Below are 22376 nucleotides of genomic sequence, written 5' to 3'. Positions count from 1 at the left end.
CTTGGGTGACTGGAATTCGAGTGTAGGAAAAGGGAGAGAAGGAAACGTAGTAGGTGAATATGGATTGGGGGACAGAAATGAAAGAGGAAGCCGCCTGGTCGAATTTTGCACAGAGCACAACATAATCATAACTAACACTTGGTTTAAGAATCATGAAAGAAGGTTGTATACATGGAAGAACCCTGGAGATACTAAAAGGTATCAGATAGATTATATAATGGTAAGACAGAGATTTAGGAACCAGGTTTTAAATTGTAAGACATTTCCAGGGGCAGATGTGGACTCTGACCACAATCTATTGGTTATGACCTGTAGATTAAAACTGAAGAAACTGCAAAAAGGTGGGAATTTAAGGAGATGGGACCTGGATAAACTAAAAGAACCAGAGGTTGTACAGAGATTCAGGGAGAGCATAAGGGAGCAATTGACAGGAATGGGGGAAATAAATACAGTAGAAGAAGAATGGGTAGCTTTGAGGGATGAAGTAGTGAAGGCAGCAGAGGATCAAGTAGGTAAAAAGACTAGGGCTAGTAGAAATCCTTGGGTAACAGAAGAAATATTGAATTTAATTGATGAAAGGAGAAAATATAAAAATGCAGTAAGTGAAACAGGCAAAAAGGAATACAAACGTCTCAAAAATGAGATCGACAGGAAGTGCAAAATGGCTAAGCAGGGATGGCTAGAGGACAAATGTAAGGATGTAGAGGCCTATCTCACTAGGGGTAAGATAGATACCGCCTACAGGAAAATTAAAGAGGCCTTTGGAGATAAGAGAACGACTTGTATGAATATCAAGAGCTCAGATGGAAACCCAGTTCTAAGCAAAGAAGGGAAAGCAGAAAGGTGGAAGGAGTATATAGAGGGTCTATACAGGGGCGATGTACTTGAGGACAATATTATGGAAATGGAAGAGGATGTAGATGAAGATGAAATGGGAGATATGATACTGCGTGAAGAGTTTGACAGAGCACTGAAAGACCTGAGTCGAAACAAGGCTCCCGGAGTAGACAATATTCCATTGGAACTACTGACGGCCGTGGGAGAGCCAGTCCTGACAAAACTCTACCATCTGGTGAGCAAGATGTATGAAACAGGCGAAATACCCTCAGACTTCAAGAAGAATATAATAATTCCAATCCCAAAGAAAGCAGGTGTTGACAGATGTGAAAATTACCGAACTATCAGCTTAATAAGTCACAGCTGCAAAATACTAACGCGAATTCTTTACAGACGAATGGAAAAACTAGTAGAAGCCAACCTCGGGGAAGATCAGTTTGGATTCCGTAGAAACACTGGAACACGTGAGGCAATACTGACCTTACGACTTATCTTAGAAGAAAGATTAAGGAAAGGCAAACCTACGTTTCTAGCATTTGTAGACTTAGAGAAAGCTTTTGACAATGTTGACTGGAATACTCTCTTTCAAATTCTAAAGGTGGCAGGGGTAAAATACAGGGAGCGAAAGGCTATTTACAATTTGTACAGAAACCAGATGGCAGTTATAAGAGTCGAGGGACATGAAAGGGAAGCAGTGGTTGGGAAGGGAGTAAGACAGGGTTGTAGCCTCTCCCCGATGTTATTCAATCTGTATATTGAGCAAGCAGTAAAGGAAACAAAAGAAAAATTCGGAGTAGGTATTAAAATTCATGGAGAAGAAATAAAAACTTTGAGGTTCGCCGATGACATTGTAATTCTGTCAGAGACAGCAAAGGACTTGGAAGAGCAGTTGAATGGAATGGACAGTGTCTTGAAAGGAGGATATAAGATGAACATCAACAAAAGCAAAACAAGGATAATGGAATGTAGTCTAATTAAGTCGGGTGATGCTGAGGGAATTAGATTAGGAAATGAGGCACTTAAAGTAGTAAAGGAGTTTTGCTATTTGGGGAGCAAAATAACTGATGATGGTCGAAGTAGAGAGGATATAAAATGTAGGCTGGCAATGGCAAGGAAAGCGTTTCTGAAGAAGAGAAATTTGTTAACATCGAGTATAGATTTAAGTGTCAGGAAGTCATTTCTGAAAGTATTCGTATGGAGTGTAGCCATGTATGGAAGTGAAACATGGACGATAAATAGTTTGGACAAGAAGAGAATAGAAGCTTTCGAAATGTGGTGCTACAGAAGAATGCTGAAGATTAGATGGGTAGATCACATAACTAATGAGGAAGTATTGAATAGGATTGGGGAGAAGAGAAGTTTGTGGCACAACTTGACCAGAAGAAGGGATCGGTTGGTAGGACATGTTCTGAGGCATGAAGGGATCACCAATTTAGTATTGGAGGGCAGCGTGGAGGGTAAAAATCGTAGAGGGAGACCAAGAGATGAATACACTAAGCAGATTCAGAAGGATGTAGGTTGCAGTAGGTACTGGGAGATGAAGAAGCTTGCACAGGATAGAATAGCATGGAGAGCTGCATCAAACCAGTCTCAGGACTGAAGACCACAACAACAACAACAACAACAACATTCTTCTTCAAGTCTGAGGGTGTTTCACCTGTCTCACACATCTTGCACACCAGATGGAAGAGTTTTGTCATGGTTGGCTCTCCCAATGCTATCGGTAATTCTGTGGAATATCGTCAACCCCAGACGCCTTGTTTTGAGCTCTGTCAAATTCTCCTCACAGTATCGTATCTCCCATCTCCTCTTCACTTACATCCATTTCCCTTTCTATAACATTCCCTTTAAGTTCATCTCCCTAAAACAGAATTTAGAAAGAGAATGGATAAGCTGAAATTAGATATAGTGGGAATTAGAGAAGTGTGGTGGCTGGAACAACAGGGCATCTGATCAGGTGAGTACACTGTTATACAAAGAGACAGTCAAATGAAAATTACACAGATAGAAAAAAGTAAGTAAACTGCATACTACTTCAAAAGTATTATCATAAATTTCAATACATTTGTCCCACTGCTAGACATGATGGTCTGTGCCTTCACGGAAAAATGTTTGTGGATGTCTATAGAACCTCGAGTGTAGCCCATTGTGCACCTCTATGTCCAAAGCAAATTGAAGGCCATGAAATGTCCTCCTTCAGGGCACCAAAATATGGAAATCACATGCGGAAAGATCAGGTCTGTATGGAGGATGTGTAAGGGCTCTTCAGTGCAACTTCTGCAACATCTTAGCGATCCGAAAGCTTAGAAGTTTAGTAGTCTTTTCATTGTTTCTGTCTACGACTCAACGCCTCCACTAAGTTGTGAGCAGCAAGCTATCCTTTTCAAATTGTTGTTATTCCATCCTGGACTTCCCAATGTTTGGAATGTAATACTGATAGTGAATATATGAACTGTCTCAATGATAATACCTTCCCCATTTGATTGTTCTTTTATTTCCCTCATCTCCAGAAAGAAATGAAAGAACAGTCAAAGTGCTATCATTTATGCAATTCTAATGTCTGTGACTCTCAAAAATAGGAAAATTAATGTGCGAGCACTGGGAAAAATATTTAAAAGAGTTGTACAGTAATAAAAAATCACAAATAAAGGTGAAAGAACTGAGAAAACAACGAACAAAAATAATAATGAAGCCACTATCACCAAAGATGAACTTCAAAAAAACTCTGAGGAATCTGTGGAATAAAAAGGCGCTGGACTTAAGTGACATACCAGCATGACAGATCTGTAATCTTTATGCTGCACATAAATAAGTAATACTGGAGCTTACAGAACAACTAAAATCTAAATGTATAACAAAGAAATATCATTTTAAAGATTTTATAAAGGTTTTGACCTTAGTATCTGCTTTTAAGTTTTTGGGAAATTTGTTAGGAAAGAAAAACTTCCATGTGGAAGTACTTTCCTGGCACAGGGAAGCATTATTCACATCAAATAAAAGTTTCTGTTTTATTTGGTATAGTACTCATGCTCCTGAATATCACTTTTTCCAACATAATGTCCTTACACACTATATTTATTATGAAGAACATAAGAGTTTCCACAATTATGCACATGGCACAAGTGCAATATCAGGTATCTCAAAGAGTGGTTTACAACACTTTCCAGGTTTGCACTCAGATATAATTATGAAAGTCCTTTTTTGTGACTTGAATGTACTGATATCTGCTTTTGAATTTCCCAAAATGTGATCCCATGTTTAAGGTGAGAATGAAAGTAGACACGACAGGCACAATTTCCTGTTTTTACTGAGCTGGTCTTGCTAATTTTGCATCAGATATATTATATACTTATTTCTCTTTAAATTGCTTTGCAATCATAAAGCTAAGAATTTGGTTTGCTGCAGATAAATGGGATGCACATATTCTTGTTTAGAATTTGTGAAATCTTAATGAGATTTTTTTTTTAACTGTTTATTACAAGCTGATTATTCTGTGCCCAGCTACTAACTGTTTTGTCACAATGTTTTCCAATTGCTGTAAATATTTTCACAGAATTGTGGTGTCATCCACAAATTAGTTCTATGATCTTCAACAATCTCCTCCTGCATGGCTGTTTCTCCCTCCCTTCCTCCTCCCTATTTTTGTCATCATGAAAGAAGAAATAGCAAAAAACGTTCTTAGACGTATTATTGAGAGGTATGGTGTGAATCCTCTCTCTCTCTCTCTCTCTCTCTCTCTCTCTCTCTCTCTCTCTCTCTCTCTCCCACTTTCAAAATGACAACACATTCAGTTCTACACATGTGGAGGTACTAAATGAATGATAAGTTTATACATGGAAAGATGTTGTGTCACAGATAGGTACAAAAAAATATTGTAAAAAAAGTAAGCTTTCAGCCAAAAGCCTTTCTTCCAAATTAGGCCTCAGCAGCCAGAGAAAGTGGATTGTGTGTGTGTGTGTGTGTGTGTGTGTGTGTGTGTGTGTGTGGGTGGGTGTGTGTGTGGGTGGGTGCACGTGCGCGTGTATATTGTCTTTTGTTTAACAGTTTTTTTGTTGTAACTATCTGTGACTCAACAACTCCGCTGTTTGGCAAGTGGCAAGCTATCCTTTTCATATTACTGTCATTATTCCATCTGGGATTTTCCAGTGTTTGATTTTTCCACATGAAGTTTGTTATAAATAATCCACTTTAGTTCAAATGGATGTCACTTAATTCCAGTATGATGGACGTACAGAAATTATGGGCACAGTGTCAATGGACTATAAATCACACTCTGGAGAAACATGGGCCTAGTAAATGGATTACGGATGGAAAAGACCCACTGTGGTTTAATAACAAAATTCAGAAAATGCTGCGGTAAGAAAGACTGTTGCACTCTCAGTTCAAAAGAGAACCCGCAAATGATGATAGGCAAAAGTTAGTAGTGTCTCATGCAGCATAAAGTAACTACCACTATCAAACCTTAGCAAAATTCTTTGCCAGGAACCTGAGAAAATTCTGGCCCTACATACAATCACTGACTGGGTCGAAGGCTTCTATCCAGTCACTCACTGACAAGTTTGGTGGGGCATTAGAAGATATCAAAAAGAAAGCTCAAATTTTTAATTTGTGTTTAAGAAATCATTCACACAGGAGGAGCGTACAAGCATCTGATAATTGCACAGACTCCTGTATGGAGGACATAGTAATAGACATCCCTTGCGCAAAGAAGCAAATGAAAGAACTGAAAACAAATAAGTCACCAGGTCTGGATGGAATCCCAATTCAGTTTTAAAATCTATGATCTAGGCTCATTCTATAAGGTTTTGGGATTGTAGCCAGATTATGTCGACTTCTTTCCACAATACTTCAGCAGGCAACCATTCAGCCATCTTCAAGTGAGTGTCCACCACTGGAGATTGCTAGTTCACAGTGTTGGTTTTACAGCAAAAATTGGCACAAAGGTGCATGCACACTGGCAGCAGTCACAGGAGTACACCATTTCTAAATCCGCACCCTCTGCAAACACTGTCCCATCTGTGGCGCACAGGCACATGCGTAAAGGTGAAACTAAATTTCCGCCCTCTGTTGGAACGCACACTCACAGCACTGAAAACAAATGTCTGATGTTGCCTGATGTGTCTTTAACAATAAAATGTTCTCTCTCAGAAAAAATTAAAGAGATCACTGGGTCACAAGCCTTGTACAGTTGAAAACCGTTGTCATGATTTATAAGATATTGTGCTAGATGTATTTCCACAGATTCTTTAATTACTGAATTCCACAAGCATCTCAGTGGGGCCAAGATTTTTGTGGCGGAGTAATCCATAGAATGTCCATTGGTAATACAATGCTCAGCTATGGCTGACTTAATGGGCTGCGAAAGGTGAGTGTGGTTCTCACGTTCAATTCACCTTTCATGTTAATTTATTTATTGTTCGGCTAATTCAATCTATACAAGATGTAGCCTCTTTATGTTATTAAATATATTTTTAAGAGGTGTCTCCATGCATCTCTGTCCATTGCTGTCTTCTGCCAGTTGAAACCCGCAACTTTCCTGAGCTCCTTATCCCAGCGATCTGATGGTCTCCCTGGTGGTCTTCATTTTTCTCTAGGACTCCACTTTAAAACTGATTTTATCCACCTTCCATCCTTCGATCGTGCAGAATACATTTATCTGGGACAATTAATCGACACAAAAGGGAATTTGAAACCTGAAATTTTTCATCGAATTGAACTGGGTTGGAGGGCTTACAGAAGAAATGCAACAGTTTTCAAATCTAACATGCCAGTCTACTTAAAGAAGACAGTTCTTGATCAGTGTGTCCTACCGGTTTTAACGTATGGGTGTGAAACTTGGACTTGAAACGAATTTTTCAAAAGGAAACTTAGAACTGCTCAGAGAGCTATGGAAAGGTCATTTTTAGGTCTCACTAAGAAAGATCGCCAGAAACGTGGAGACATGAGCAATAACAGGAGTAAAAAATATTATATAATGGGTTAGGACTCTAAAATGGCAGTGGGCAGGACACATTGCATGAACCTTTCATGTACTCTGCGTATTGTTTGACCTATGTAAGCTTTGCCACACTGGCATGGAATTTTGTACATTGCAGTCTTCCACAGACCCAGATCGTTCTTTACCAAACCGAGAAGCGCATTAATCTTTGCCAGTGGCTGGAAGATTACTTTAACCTGATGTTTCCTTAGGATCCTGCCTACTTTAGACGAAAGGTTGAAGATTTATGGAAGGAACATCATGGACTTAAAAAGCTCCTTATCTCCTTGATGTTGTGGGTGGTCACGTTACTTCCCCCTTGGCACTGTACCTATCTGATGTGGAGAGTAACCATTATCTTTGAACACCGACTGTAGATGTTCTAGTTCCCATGTAAGGTTGTCTCCATCAAAAACAACATGAGCCCAGTGCACCCACATTCTAAGGATGCTGGTAGTTTGTAAAGGATGCTTGAAGTTAGAGGTCCACATGTGTGGGTGCACGGTAGACAGAATGCTCTAACGACCTGTCCACTTTCCTACTAACCAAGATGTCCAAAAATGGTAAGCAACCATCCTTCTCTATTTCCATCGGAAATTGGATCTTCTTGTAGATTGACTTAAGATGTTGCAACAAACGTGACAGCGTTTCTTCACCATGGGGCCACACAACGAAAATTTCAGCTACATATCAGCAGAAGACTTTCGGTTTAAGTTCTGAGAAATCAAGTGCCTTTTGCTCAAAGTCTTCCACAAAAAAGTTTGCTACCAGAGGGGGCAACATCACCAGCCTGCTCAAAATATTCATTGTTAAATGAAAAGTAGGTTCAGGAAAGGGCATGATGAAAAAGTGCTGTCATAACGGCCTTCAACTTACTGCTGATGAGTAAGGATGAGTCCATAAGGAAAGTGAGATGACATCAAAGCTCACTAGCAAGTCAGTTTCACTGAGTTGAAGTGACTTCAGTCTACTGATACAAGTCAGCAGAGTTGCGAACATGATGTGTGCACTTCCCCAAAAAGGTCTCAGTGGAGGGTCAGTAGCCAAAATATCGTGGCAAGAAGTCAAAATTATCCGGCTGCAAACCCCAAACCTCATAATATTCAGTATGCTGGGAAAACTTAAATAATTATAGTACTCTACAACACTGACCCCTTACTTTTAATGCCTTCCCCAATTCAAAGTCCCAACTGATTAAAAAAGGCACAGGTGACTCCTGTATATACACACATCAAAAAAAGTTCTGCATCACCCCGGTCCCCAGAACTCCTGAAGGTAGATGTTGACTGTGGATATTGTATCACAGACACAGTCCCTCTGACTGTTCAGAGATGTCACTAAAGCCATCCACAGAAGATATAAACAACCATGCATGAGCAGCGCCTATTAGACAGAGGGGGTCCGACAGCCGATCAGTTCCAGTCATTCCACTAGGAAGGAGGCACACGCCTCGTGTTGTCTGTAGTTCAACAATGCCTAGTTGGTCAACACCGCAGTTCGATTGCATCCGCATTGTTACTTTGCGCCAAGAAGGGCTCTCAACAAGCGAAGTGCTCAGGCATCTTGGAGTGAACAAAAAGCAATGTTGTTTGGACATGGAGGAGATACAGACATGCCTCGCTCAGGCTGCCCAAGGGCTGCTAGTGCAGTAGATGATCGCTATCTACGGATTATGGTTCAGAGGAACCCTGACAGCAACACCACCAAGTTGAGTAATGCTTTTCGTGCAGAGAAAGGCCGTCACGTTATGACTCAAACTGTGTGCAATAGGCTGCATGATGTGCAACTTCACTCCCGACGCCCATAGCGAGGTCCGTCTTTGCAACCACAACACCATGCAGCATGGTACAGATAGGTCCAACAACATGCCAAATGGACCGCTCAGGACTGGCATTACGTTCTCTTCACCGATAAGTGTAGCATATGCCTTCAACCAGACAATCGTCGGAGACGTGTTTGGAAGTAACCCGGTCGGGCTGCACACCTTACACACACAGTCCAGCAAGTGCAGCAAAGTGGAGGTTCCCTGCTGTTTTGGGGTGGCATTATGTGGGGCTGACATACGTTGCTGGTGGTCATGGAAGGTGCCCCCATCATGCACATCTTGTGAATGACTTCCTTCAGGATAACAACATAGTTCGAATAGAGTGGCCAGCATGCTCTCCAGACATGAACCCTATCGACCATGCCTGGGATAGACTGAAAAGGGCTGTTTATGGACGACATGACCCACCAACCACTCTGAGGGATCTACACCGAATCGCCATTGAGGAGTGGGACAATCTGGACCAACAGTGCCTTGATGAAGTTGTGGACAGTATGCCATGACGAATGCAGGCATGCATCAATGCAAGAGGACATGCTACTGGGTATTAGAGGTACCAGTGTGTACAGCAATCTGGACCACCAACTCTGAAGTTCTCGCTGTATGGTGGTACAACATGCAATGTGTGGTTTTCATGAACAATAAAAACGGCAGAAATTATGTTGATATCTATTCCAATTTTCGGTACAGGTTCTGGTACTCTTGGAACCGAGGTGACACCAAACTTTTTTTGATGTGTGTAAGAAGGGTAAACTAACAGACCCACAAAATTATAGACCACTGCCCTTAACATTGGTTTGCTGCAGAATTCTTGAACATGTTCTCAGAGTAAGTATAATACATTTCCTTGAGATGGAAAAGCTTTAGTCCACACAACAGCACAAATTTAAAAAGCATTACAAGAGCAAAACTCAGCTTGCTCTTTTCTCACACATATCCTGGGAATGATGGATGAGAGGCAACAAGCAGATTTAAAAATTCCTAGATTTCCAAAAAAGTGTTTGACACAGTACCCCACTGAAGGCTTAACAAAAATACAAGCATACAGAGTAGGTTTCCAGATATGCAAGTGACCCAAAGACTTCTTACATAATGGAACCCAGTATGTTGTCCTTGATGGAGAGTGCCCATCAGAGACAAAGGTATCGTCAGGAGTGCCCCAGAGAAGTGTGACAGGACCGCTGTTGTTCTCTATATACAAAAATGATCTGACTGACAGGGTGAGCAGCAATCTGCAGCAGTTATCTATTGATTCTGTGGTGTACGGGCAGGTGTCATCGTTGAGTGTGAGTAAGAGGATACAAGATGACTCAGACAAAATTTCTAGTTGGTGTGATGAATGGCATCTAGCTCTAAATGTAGAAAAATGCAGAGGAGTAGGAAAAACAGATCTGTAAAGTCACAGCATTAGTATTGTCCTGCTTGACTCAGTCACATCTTTCAAATATCTAGGTGTAACACTGCAAAGTATGAAATAGAACAAGTGTAAGGACTGTAGTAGGACAGACAAATGTTCGACTCTGGTTTATTGCGAGAATTTTAGGAACGTGTAGGTCATTTGTAAAGGAGACTGCATTCCTGGGTATTGATCTAGTGTTTGGGATCCCACCAGGTCGGATTAAATGAACACTGAAGCAATTCAGGCAAGGAGGAGGGGGAGATTAGTGTTTAACATCTCACTGACAACAAAATCATTAGAGGCAGAGCCAAAGCTCAGATTAGGGAAGGATGGAGAACGAAAGCAACCGTGCCCTTTCGAAGGCATTTATCTTAAGTGAATTGAGGAAATCATGGAAAACCTAAATCATTATGGCTGGGTGCAAGGTCTGAACCATCGTCCTCCCAAATGGAAATCCAATATGCCAGCCACTGTGCTACCCTGCTTGGTAAAGCAATTCAGATGCAAGCTGCTACATTTATTACCAGTAGGTTCGATAAACACACAAGTATTATAGAGACGCTATGGGAACACAAATGGGACTCCTGGAGGGAAAGTGATGTTCTTTTCAAGGAACACTGGTGAGAAAATTTATGGAACCAGAATTTGAAGCTGACTGCAGAATGATTCTACAGCTGCAAATGTACATTTCGTGTATGGACCACAAGACAGAATAAGAGATAATTAGGGCTCATATGGAGGCATAAAGAATCATTTTTCTCTCACTCTATTTGTGAATGGCACATGAAAGGAAATGACTAGCAGTAGTTCAAGGTACCTCTGCTATGCACCATACAGTGGCTTGTGGAATATGTATGTAGAAATAGATGTAGATGAAAAGGGACAATTATGTGCTTAGTTACAATACTATAAGGAAAAATCCCATTTATTACAGGTTCCCTTTAGCACAAAAAGCGTTGCACACTGCCGCCACCAAAATGTTTGATCACTTACCCAATGATAAATTAGAAAACAGACTGAAAGAGTTTCAGACTGATAACTCCAAAAGATTGTAGATGATAAGGGTGTAGCCATATGAATGTATAATGTGGATGTAAAATGACTCATCTCACATCATTAAACATCATCCATGGAACATGGAGCTACCAAATGAACTAAATTTGCCATGTACTAGCGTTGCTCTCCTCTTTTTGACATGACCAGTTGTATAAAGTGTTGTCATCACCCATTTCACAAGAATACTTCTACCTTTTCTAAATTTGATTCACAAGGGGAACAACTGACAAGATGAAGCTCTGAATCAGTACACAGGGCAGTCACAGACATAGAAAGTTGCAGTGCAGTGTCTGCAAAAGGCATTACATTTATGTTAAGAGTTCCAGTCTGACACACAGTTTTAACTTGTCACAAATATTTACTCACATACTTGATTCCCTTGAAGCTGCAAACGACGAATCCTTGCATTAAATGAATGAATGACTGCATGAAAGAGGCCAAGCATTACCTTATGCTACCTGATCTAAACCATGACTACCCTCCTTCCAATACAAATCACATTCCCCACAGCAACTCTCAATCCTCTCTAGCACTCCTAAAAGTGAACGTACAAAATATCTCCTGCCTTGCAGGATTAAAACGACCCATAATCACAAAAACCCCATCTTCAGAATGGGACTCACCAATACAGGCATACCACAGTGGTCAGTATTAGGTAAGCTCTTGTTCTTGCCATATACCAATAATCTCACACGAGTTATCCAAGAAGCAGAAATGGTTCTATTTGCTGATGATGCAAGAATTGCAGTCAAAGTTAATGAAGTGACTTCAGTACTTGAAAATGTAAACAGAAATTAACAATGGTTCTTTGCAACTGGACTGTAACTAAATTAGGTAAAATGATACAATACATATGATTGCACAAATTCTGACCTCACCATTAGAAATAACGCATGAGGGTAAATCAATAAGGGAAACAGAATATTCCAAATCCTTAGGTGTTTACACTGACAAGAACCTGAACTGCAAATTTTGCATATCAAAAGTTAACTTACTTTTCCTGTTTTCATTTGCTAATTTCTTGTAGCATCATATTCCAGGCTAAAATGTGACTGACAGAAAATGTGTTAGTTTTACAGAAGTGAGTAATAACGATTATATATGGTGTTCACTCTAGAATCCCCTATCAGAAGCTCTTTGAGCAGCTAAATATACTGGCAACAGCCTCACAATACATTTACTCTCTTTATTAAGTTTGTTGTCAACAATCAATCATAGTTTGGAAGCAACAATAACATTCATAAATGTAATACTATCAGAAGTAGCAATTTACACTGGCCATCACTCACCCTTAGTATGGTACAAAAAGGAATAAGGTGTCCAGCCATAAAGATATTTTACTGCCTACCCCCCATGACGTATGAATTTAACAGCTAATAAAATTAACTTCAAACACTGAAATCATACCTGTTTGCAACTCCTTTTACTCTATAGAAGAATTTCTGATCATGCAGTTGCATGTGTGTGTGTGTGTGTGTGTGTGTGTGTGTGTGTGTGTGTGTGTGTGTAACTAACATACTCTTATTATGAAGTGATCTGGCTGCTTGGAAATGGTAAGAGGACAAGATGTCAACAAACCTGTATCATTCTATCAATTGAAATCGGTGTCTCGTGTGTACGACATCTGACACCGAAACTGCCTCTCATTTCGTCCTCAGCTGCCTCCTTCAAAACCATATGTGGAAGAATAGATCGAAGGCAACCCAAAACACCAAGTATAGTGGGCACTGGTTGCATCTCACGCACAGGCACCAAACAATCTTGAAAAAGTAAAATTACCATTCTTAGTGAAAGTAACTACTAAACATAAATTGTACAAACAATAAAACTGTTTTCCATTGAGCTAGTAAAATACTTTAGCATAAATAATGGACAATAAAATGAGTAAGTTACATTGTGCTGTTGCCTCTATTTCAATGTAAATGAGGAGAGATTACAATAAACACATTTTACAGTATATCCTCAATCACACATTACTTTTCACTCCTGCCACTCTCTCTACCTATAGTATAAATAACAGTATCCAAAAAGAAAACTGTATTGTGTTCAAATGTATGTGAAATCTTATGGGACTTAACTGCTAAGGTCATCAGTCCCTAACCCTAAGCTTACACGCTACTTAACCTAAATTATCCTAAGGACAAACCCAAACCCACACACACACACACACACACACACACACACACACACCTGCCCGAGAGAGGACTCGAACCTCCGCCGAAATCAGCTGCACAGTTCATGACTGCAGCGCCTTAGACCACTCGGCTAATCCCGTGCAGCAAAACTGTATTAATACTTGCAAAAGTCAGGATAGTGATATCATTATTTTTTCTATATATGCCTATCGGTAGCATGAAATATTTTGCCTCCTGAAAATAAGTATTGGCCAGCATTGCTGTCACACAATCTAAATAACAAAATTTAAAAAATCAAATCTTAAAAATATAATAATATACCAGTAATTAGACAGATAAAACATCTACTCACTGGCAAGGGAAAAAAACATATAGAAGTTAAAGAAATGTGCAAGTTTTCGGAACCAGTGGCTACTACTACTGGCAGAAGCATTGAAGGGGAAGCAAGAGTGATAAGGAAAAGGACTGGTTATGTTAACGAAATGGGGAGAGTTATGGAAAAGATGCCCAGAACCCCAGGTCAGGGGAGACTTACAAGATGGGATGAGAAGCAAAGACTGACTGTTGGGGACTCCATCGGATGGGATTTGAAAACCTATACGCCTTAAAAGCGTCAGATAGCATTATAAGTAACACAGAGATTACTGAAAAAAGTTCACGAAAGGAAAGGTTAAGACCGAAGAAATTAACGTAAATTACAGGGCAGTGAGGGATGCGGGTTGGGGGGTGAGAATCCAGATAGCACATGTAGTAAAATAGCCACCGACGTCACGACTGTCATGCCATTCATCCTAACTGATAACTTGGTGGCAGTCATATTGCCAATGCAGAAGCCCAAACAGTGTTTACATAAAACAGCTGGTACAAAACCGTGCCATTTCACAGGTGGCACTCCATTTGATAGTGTATTTTTGTCAGTTACAGGTCTGTGATATAGGTGGTTGTAAGACAGTGTATAGGGCAAGTCTTACAGCAGGGACAGTCATAGGTTAGGAGTCACAGGGTAGGGAAAGAGATGCATAGGCTCTGACCTGTATATTGCAGAAATTGGGAGAAGCTGAGGGCAAAAAAGTTATTCTAGGTGTGAAGAGCAAAATGTCAGTCAGATTGGATTAATTTCAGGGCATGATTTTTAGGAAGTCATAGTCTTGTCGAAGTAGCTGATTAATACATTCAAGACCAAGATAATACTGAGTTGCGCGAAGTGTGCTACGAAACTGTTTTTGGAGGGATCACCAGAACCAGGACTGGATGGGATGGGATGGGATGGGAAATCTGCTTTTGAACTAATCTGGTGAGGTTATTACGCTCAGTGAAGGCTGAGGTGAGAATGGTGGTGTATTGCTGTAAAGAGTCTGCATCTGAACAAATATGTTTGTGTCGAATGCCAAGGCTATATGGGAGGCAACATTTGACATGGAGGGGATGGCAAATGGTAAAATGTGGGTACTGTTGCTTGCTAGTGGGTTTAATGTGGGTAGCTGACCTTCAGCGAAGACGAAATCAACGTCAAAGAAAGTGGCATCGGATTCAGAGTAGGACCACAGGAAATTTAATTGGAAGAATGTATTTAGAGATACGAAAAATTTTAACAGGTCAGTGTCTCCATGAGTCCATATGGCAGAGATGTCATCAATACATCTAAACCAAACCAGGGGCTGAAGGCTAACGGATCCCTGGAAAGCCCCCTACAAGCTACCCACAAGAAAGTTGGCATAGGAAGGAGCCATCGTGGTTCTGATGTCTTCCCCTCAAAAAGGCAAGTATAAAGTTGACTAAGGTGAACAGGATAAGTGCAGGGAGTGGGACAGGCATGTGTATCTGCCTTAGTTGATCAAAACCTGCAATCTATACTACAAAGACTCCCACCCTCTCCCCCCATATTAAAAACACCAACCATTTCATAAATTGTCTGAAACCTGTGCACATCCCACTTCCAACACATCCCTGGTTTGTCACCACTGATGCCAACAGTTCCCATGTACATCATCTGTCTGCTACTCAGCATTACCTCAACCAGCACCCACCAGATTCCAGCCTACGACATCCCTCCTGCTCACCTGAATCAACTCTACACTTACAAACCATTACTTTACCTTTAAGGGACAGACATTCAAACAGATCAAGTCACAAAGAGGGCACTGTCCTGTCATACATAAGCCTTCAGCCCCTGGTTTGGTTTACATGTATTGATGACACCTTTGCCATATGGACTCATGGTGACGCTGACCTGTTGAAACTCCTGGAATCTCTAAATACATTCTCCCAATCAAATTTCACATGGTCCTATTCCAAATCCCATGCCACTTTATTTGACACTGACTCATCCTCACTGAACATCACCTACACACTTCTGTTCATGTTAAACCAACTAGCAAACAACAGTATCTACATTTTGACAGTTGCCATCCTTTCCTTTCCTTGGTTAACACCTTTGCCATGGACTCATGGTGACATACAGCCTTGGCATTCGGGCAAAAGTACTTGTTCAAATGCAGACACTTCAAGAGAATACACCACAATTCCCATCTCAGCCTTCATTGGATTTAATTACTGCACCAACCTAGGTCAAAAGCAGATTTCTCAGCCCATCACACCTAATCCCGATATTACCGATCCCTTCAAAAAACAACTTAACTGTACACCTCTTGTTACTCAATATTAACCTAGTCTCAAATGTATTAATCAGCTACTTCGACAACACTCTCACTTCCTAAAATCATGCCCCAAAATTACGTCCATTCTGTCTGACACTTTGCCCATCACTCCTAGGATAGCTTTTTGCCGCCCCCCCCCCTCCCCCCCTTCCCCTGTATCTGCAATATTCTGGTCAGACCCTATGCTCCTTCTCCAACCATTTCCCTACCATTTGACTCCTACCTTGTGACATTCCTGATATAAGACATGCCCTATGCACCCTCACACCACCACCTATATCAGCCCTCTAACCGACCGCCCCCCCCCCCCCCCCCACCCAAAAAAAAAAAAAAAAAAAAATTACACACACACACACACACACACACACACACACACACACACACACACACACACACTCTTACTATCAATCGGAGAACCACCTATCGAACGACACAATTTGTGTACCAGCTGTTATGTAAACACCATTTAGCCTTCAGCATTGGTATGACTACCACCAGTTAGGATGAATAGGCATAGACACAGTGTTTATACTGCCACACAAAACAACATGACGGTCATGGCCTTGGTGCTTGTTTTACCACACATGCTATATGGATTTTCATCCTCCTCCTTCCTCTGCTCTGAAACACCAGTCTCTCTGAACTACACGTTGAGAACTGGCATAACAACACGTACTTGGTCCTCGCCCCCCACCCGATCTTAATTTACATTAATTCCTTCAGTTTCAACCTTTCGTTTCTGTAACTATTTCTTTCTTCACTCCTTATTCATTTTCTATACCTGTTATATTCTGGCCTGTATAACCCCCCCACTTCACATGTCTACCACGTATAATGCCTTTAGGTTTCTGCTCTTATTAACTCTTGCATGCTGTTACTTTTCCATAACCCTCCCAATTTCCTAAACCTCTTCTTTCCCCTTCAAACCTTCTGCCAGAAGAAGCAGCCACTGGCTTGCAAAGCTTGCACATTTTGTTGACTTTTATGTGTGTTTTCTCCTGCTGCCACATGATAAATAGATCTTTTATTGATCCAATTATTTTATAATCTAAATAATAAGTCATTACAGCAAGTGACCAGCAAGAAAATATGTTCTGTGCCTTATTTGAGTGATAATCAAGGCTTGATGACAAGAAACATATGATCATTTAGTTCTAATAGCACAAGTATTGCTCCACTTTTTTAAAAATTTTGATTGGTGATGTCACTACTCATTGGTACTGAAAAACACACACACACTTAATGTACCTTGAACAAAATAAAATGTTGCAGTCTATTGTCATGTCACTCCAGAAACACAATGTTTGTTTCTACAAACAAACATTCATACAATTGCTAGCAATGTTCAAGCATTGTATACGCATTTACTTGTACCCTTTGAGATACCAATCACATATCCGTGTCAATTTGAAAAAAAGATACATATGAAACAGCTACATGTGAAGCAAATTAACCATCCAATAAATTAGCGCTGAAAGGAAACTACACAGAATGATACAAAGGAACAAAGATATTAAGCAATATACATACATTAAATGTTAAGTGACTCATAGTGATAAGAGACTTCAGGATGAAAGCTGAAATCAGGAATGACTAAGTCAGAGACGACAGGTACCACACCCGTACCAGAAAACACTGTATGGAAGAAAATTAAAAACAAAGAATGTGTTATGAGGGAACTGCAAGATCCTGAAGCAAATGTTACATGACACGTACCAGGAGAACTGTGTGTGAGAAAATCAAGGGTACGGTGGTAAAAATTGAAAGAAGTTGTTCTAACGTAAACCTGGCTAGTCTAAAGCAGCAGTCATACAACTTATTTCCACATTTTATAATTCTTATCTACGACCACAGTTACACTATAAAAATACATAAAATTTTCTGCTTATACAATTCATGACAGTTGATGCTTAAAGGAATCGTTCCCAAGACTAATTACAGTATGTCATCTTCTTTGTGTATTTAAGCTAATCTTACATTTTAACAAAATATGTTCCCATTTCCATTTTTATTATATCTTCACATACCTTCAAAATTAGTTTTATTTTGAAATCCTTACTACTGGCTTCTGTTAAACAAAATTATGTAAATCTTAGCATCATTATTATGTTCCCAATAACATGTTGTTTGTAAAAATTGACATTCTGTCTGTAGGGACCACAATTGACTTACACTCTTTTTCTCTCTTATTGATAGAATCACAAGAACCTCTCAGTATGGAACTGTCTTCAGTCACACCTGATCATCGTCAGACATTACCAGAAAGATAAATATGGAAAATCATAACAAAATATAGCATACTAGTACACTGACACACACAAAATCTCACTTGCCATACTTTTAAAATGTAGCAGAGGTTTGGGGGCACGGCTTCCTCGGAGTACAGCTCTTAATGGTGTCCCAAAGGCTCTAGTGTTCAGCCTAAGGGTGTCCCATTCTGCACACAATTTTCGACCTCCACTGCTTACTTCAAATGGGAATGATGAGAATTGCTGTGACTTCACTATCAAATTCCTGTCTCTGGATATCTCTAATATGGTTAATTGCATCATTAATTGACATTTAGTATTATTGTTCTGATAGTGTTTTAGAAGGCTTTCTGTTTCTGCCATTGGCTATTCTATCCACCGTCAGAACAAGTTTTAAATGTCTTGCCTGAGTGCACTAGAGTACGATATCATCACATAGCGAGAGTTCCATGAGTAATTAGAGGAAAAAGTGCGCGAAATAAATAACATGAGTGAAATATGTTCGGTTACTTTGCTGACTACCGGTAACATACATTACTAAGAGGTTTCTGTTTGTGAGTGTGTTATGCATGTGCTTAGTGAATTTTATGTTCCTGTGAATAACAGCAGCAAACCACGAGTTTGAAAACAACACAATACAAGTTCAGTTTGCAATTTATCAGGTAAAATTTTGGAACACATAGTTACGATGAAATTGAAGGAACTTGGTGCACAATATCCAACGTAAACATGAATCAAGAACAAAAAGCGTAAATCCATGCAAGAGTATACACACAACCTTGACAGAACAACATACAATGCAACTGAGTGGTTGTGTGCACTATATCGCGTAAAACACACATTTTTGTAATACACAAGTACAAATATGACAAACGTGGTGTGTAAATTACCATGGCAGTTGCTCATGTCAGCCAATCACAGCACAGGATTTGAGACAACACGGAAACTTCACTGTTTCGTCACACAAACTCAAACACCACAGATAGAGCACACAAAAGAGTAAAATTTGAAGTTGAGAAATGAAAACACCAAAAACATTAGGCATATAGCGAAACTAACATACAACGTATTAAAGATCTCTCTGAAACATGTATTTTTAGGTTGGTTGGTTGGTTTGGGGAAGGAGACCAGACAGCGTGGTCATCGGTCTCATCGGAATAGGGAAGGATGGGGAAGGAAGTCGGCCGTGCCCTTTCAGAGGAACCATCCCGGCATTTGCCTGGAGTGATTTAGGGAAATCACGGAAAACCTAAATCAGGATGGCCGGACGCGGGATTGAACCGTCGTCCTTCCGAATGCGAGTCCAGTGTCTAACCACTGCGCTATGTCTTTTTAGTACAATTTGTTGTGGTAAACTGTTAGGAAATGTGACGCTGGGGAATAAATATGCTACACAGAGTGATCTCTAGCACAGGCGAAGACCAAGGTTAGTTCTGATTGGTAAATGTCGCTGCCCTCCCCATTATGGGAACCATGAGCCACACCTGGATCTGGAGGCCTTCTACACTTTAATCAAGGGAGATGAATCACCAGTTGTGATCAATTTGTTGCTACCTAGTCACCAATTTGCACATTGCTCACCTGTACAAGAGCGGTTCGGTCATGCACTGTTGCTTTAAGCCCCTATAGAAGCATGAATCTATGATGAGGCACATTAATGTAGCATAGACAAATCAGGGAATTAAACAAATATATTAATAAATGCAGTCAGAATACTAGAGGAAAAGCATTTAGGATGCATCCCACTGTACCAGTCATTAGGGTTTCTTCCTGTTCCATTCACATGTGGAGCACAACGAGAATGATTGTTTGAATGCCTCTGTGTGTGGAGTAATTATTCTAATGCTATCCTCACGATCCCTGTGTGAGCAATAGGTAGGGGGTTGTAGTACATTTCTAGAGTAATCATTCAAGGTCGGTTCTTCAAACTTTGTTAATAGACTTTCTCAGGATGGTTTATATCTATCTTCAAGAGTCTTCCAGTTCAGTTCCTTCAGTATCATTGTGATACTCTTCCATGCATTAAACAAACCTGTGACCATTCGTGCTGCCCTTATCTGTATAGGTTTAATACCCCATGTTTGTCCTATCTGGTACGGGTCCCATAGACTTGAGCAATATTCCAGGATGGGTCACACAAGTGATTTGTAAGCAATCTCCTTTGTAGACTGACTGCACTTCCCTAGTATTCTATCAATAAACTGAAGTATACCACCTGCTTCACCCACAACTGAACCTATGTAATCATTGCATTTCATATCCCTAAAAGTGTTACATCCATGTATTTGTATGAGCTGGAGACAATTCCAACAATGACTCACTGATGTTATAGTCATAAGATATTATGCATTTTTGTTTTTGAAGTACAAAATTTTACATTTCTGAACATTTAGAGCGAGTTGCCAATCAAGATCTGACTGAATATTTATGCAGCTTCTTTTAGATAGTACTTCATTACAGATAATGGCATCATCTGCAAAAAGCCTGATTTTACTTTAATATTCCCTGCAAAGTCATTAATATACAATATGAACAGCGAGGGTCCCAACACACTACCCTGGGACACACCTGAAGTTACTTCTACATCTGATGACTCTCCATCCATGATAATGTGCTGTGTCCTCACCACCAAAAAGTCCTCAATCCAGTCACAAATTTCACTTGATACCCCATATGATCATACTTTTGACAACAAACATCGGTGTGGTACTGAGTCAAATGCTTTTTGGAAATCAAGAAATACTGCATCTACCTGGTTGCCGTGATCGAAAGCTTTCAGAAAGGCTGTGTTGCAGACAGGCACAGTGAAAAGAGTGTCACACTTTGTGCTTTTGGCCAAGGTCTTCTTAAGGGAAAAAACACCACATATGTGCACACTTGCGCGCACACGGACACACACACACACACACACACACACACACACACACACACACACACACACACACACACACACAAACAAAAAATCCCTACTCGACACTGTTGATGCCACTTCTCTACACAATGACATTCCTCATGCCCATGCCCCTTCAGACTCCAAATCCATTACCTCATTCTTCATATATCTCTCTAATGTTATCTTAACATACAACTACTTCTTCTTTGACGGGAAGGTACACACACACACAAAAATGTGGCAGTCATGGGTACCCACGTGGCAGCCTCCTATGCCAACCTGTTTATGGACCATCTAGAGGAAATTTTACCTGGTCTCCCAAACTGCCGCTCTGGTTCACGTTCATTGATGATATCTTTATGATCTGGAGTCAGGGCCAAGGCACACTATCCTCATTCCTTCACAACCTCAACACCATCTATCCCAACCCCTTCACCTGACTCTTCTCAGCTCAGCATGCCACCATTCTGGACACTGACCACCTCATCTCTGATCACTGCATCCACACCTCTGCCCACATTAAACCTACTAAACACCAACAGTACCTGCATTTCAACAGCTGTCACTGCTTCACACCAAAAAATCCCTCTCATACAGTCTGGCCACACGAGGACAGTGTATCTGCAGTGACTAGACCTTCCTTGCCCTGTAGGCTGTAGGTCTAACAAAGGCCTTCACAGACAGTACTATCTCTCAGAGCTAGTACACAAACAGATTTCCTGTGCCATATCACCACACACTCTTTAATTCTCCCACCACCCTCACGAATCAGCTACAAAGGAGTACCCCCGTTATCACCAAGTAACACCCTGGACTGGAGTAGCTGAAGCACATTTTACTTCAAGACTTTGATTATCTGTCATCATGCCCTGAAAAGACGGACATACAACCCAAACCCCAAGATCCTTCCCATCCATCCTAAAGTTGTGTTCTGTCCCCCACCCAACTTCCGTAATATCCTAGTCCATCTCTATGCCACTTCCAATCCCAACCCCTTGCCATGGGGATCATAGCCCTGTGGAAAATGCAGGTGGAGGACCTGTCCAGTCCACCCACCCAGCATTTCCTATTCTAGTCCCGTTACAGGCTTATCCTACCTCATCAGATGCTGTGCCATCTGTGAAAGCAGCCATGTCGTATACCAGCTCTGCTGCACTCATTGCACTACCACTCTATCAGGATGAATGGCCACTGCCGAACTGAGGCCAACAGCAAAGGGTATCATCCAGTGGCACACCATGCAACTCAACATAATATGCCTGATTTCAATGGCTGCTTCACAACCTGGGAAACCTGACTCTGCCCCTCCAACACCAGCTTTTCTGAATTGTGAAGATGGGAGGTTTCC

At 40.7% G+C, this 22376-nt stretch overlaps 1 protein-coding gene across 1 annotated transcript in view; it reads right to left on the bottom strand.

Moving 5' to 3' along the window:
* The window catches only part of LOC124605364 (huntingtin), a 511164-nt gene that overhangs the window by 438988 nt on the left and 49800 nt on the right, over positions 1 to 22376 (bottom strand). Inside the window, exon 6 of the mRNA XM_047136992.1 lies at positions 12673 to 12854. Within this exon, the coding sequence (XP_046992948.1) occupies positions 12673 to 12854 (182 nt within the window). The remainder of the gene's footprint in view (positions 1 to 12672; positions 12855 to 22376) is intronic.

Source organism: Schistocerca americana, chromosome 3, assembly GCF_021461395.2.
Source record: "Schistocerca americana isolate TAMUIC-IGC-003095 chromosome 3, iqSchAmer2.1, whole genome shotgun sequence".
NCBI classification, from domain to species: Eukaryota; Metazoa; Arthropoda; class Insecta; order Orthoptera; family Acrididae; genus Schistocerca; species Schistocerca americana.
This window is presented reverse-complemented; position numbering and strand designations above follow the sequence as displayed.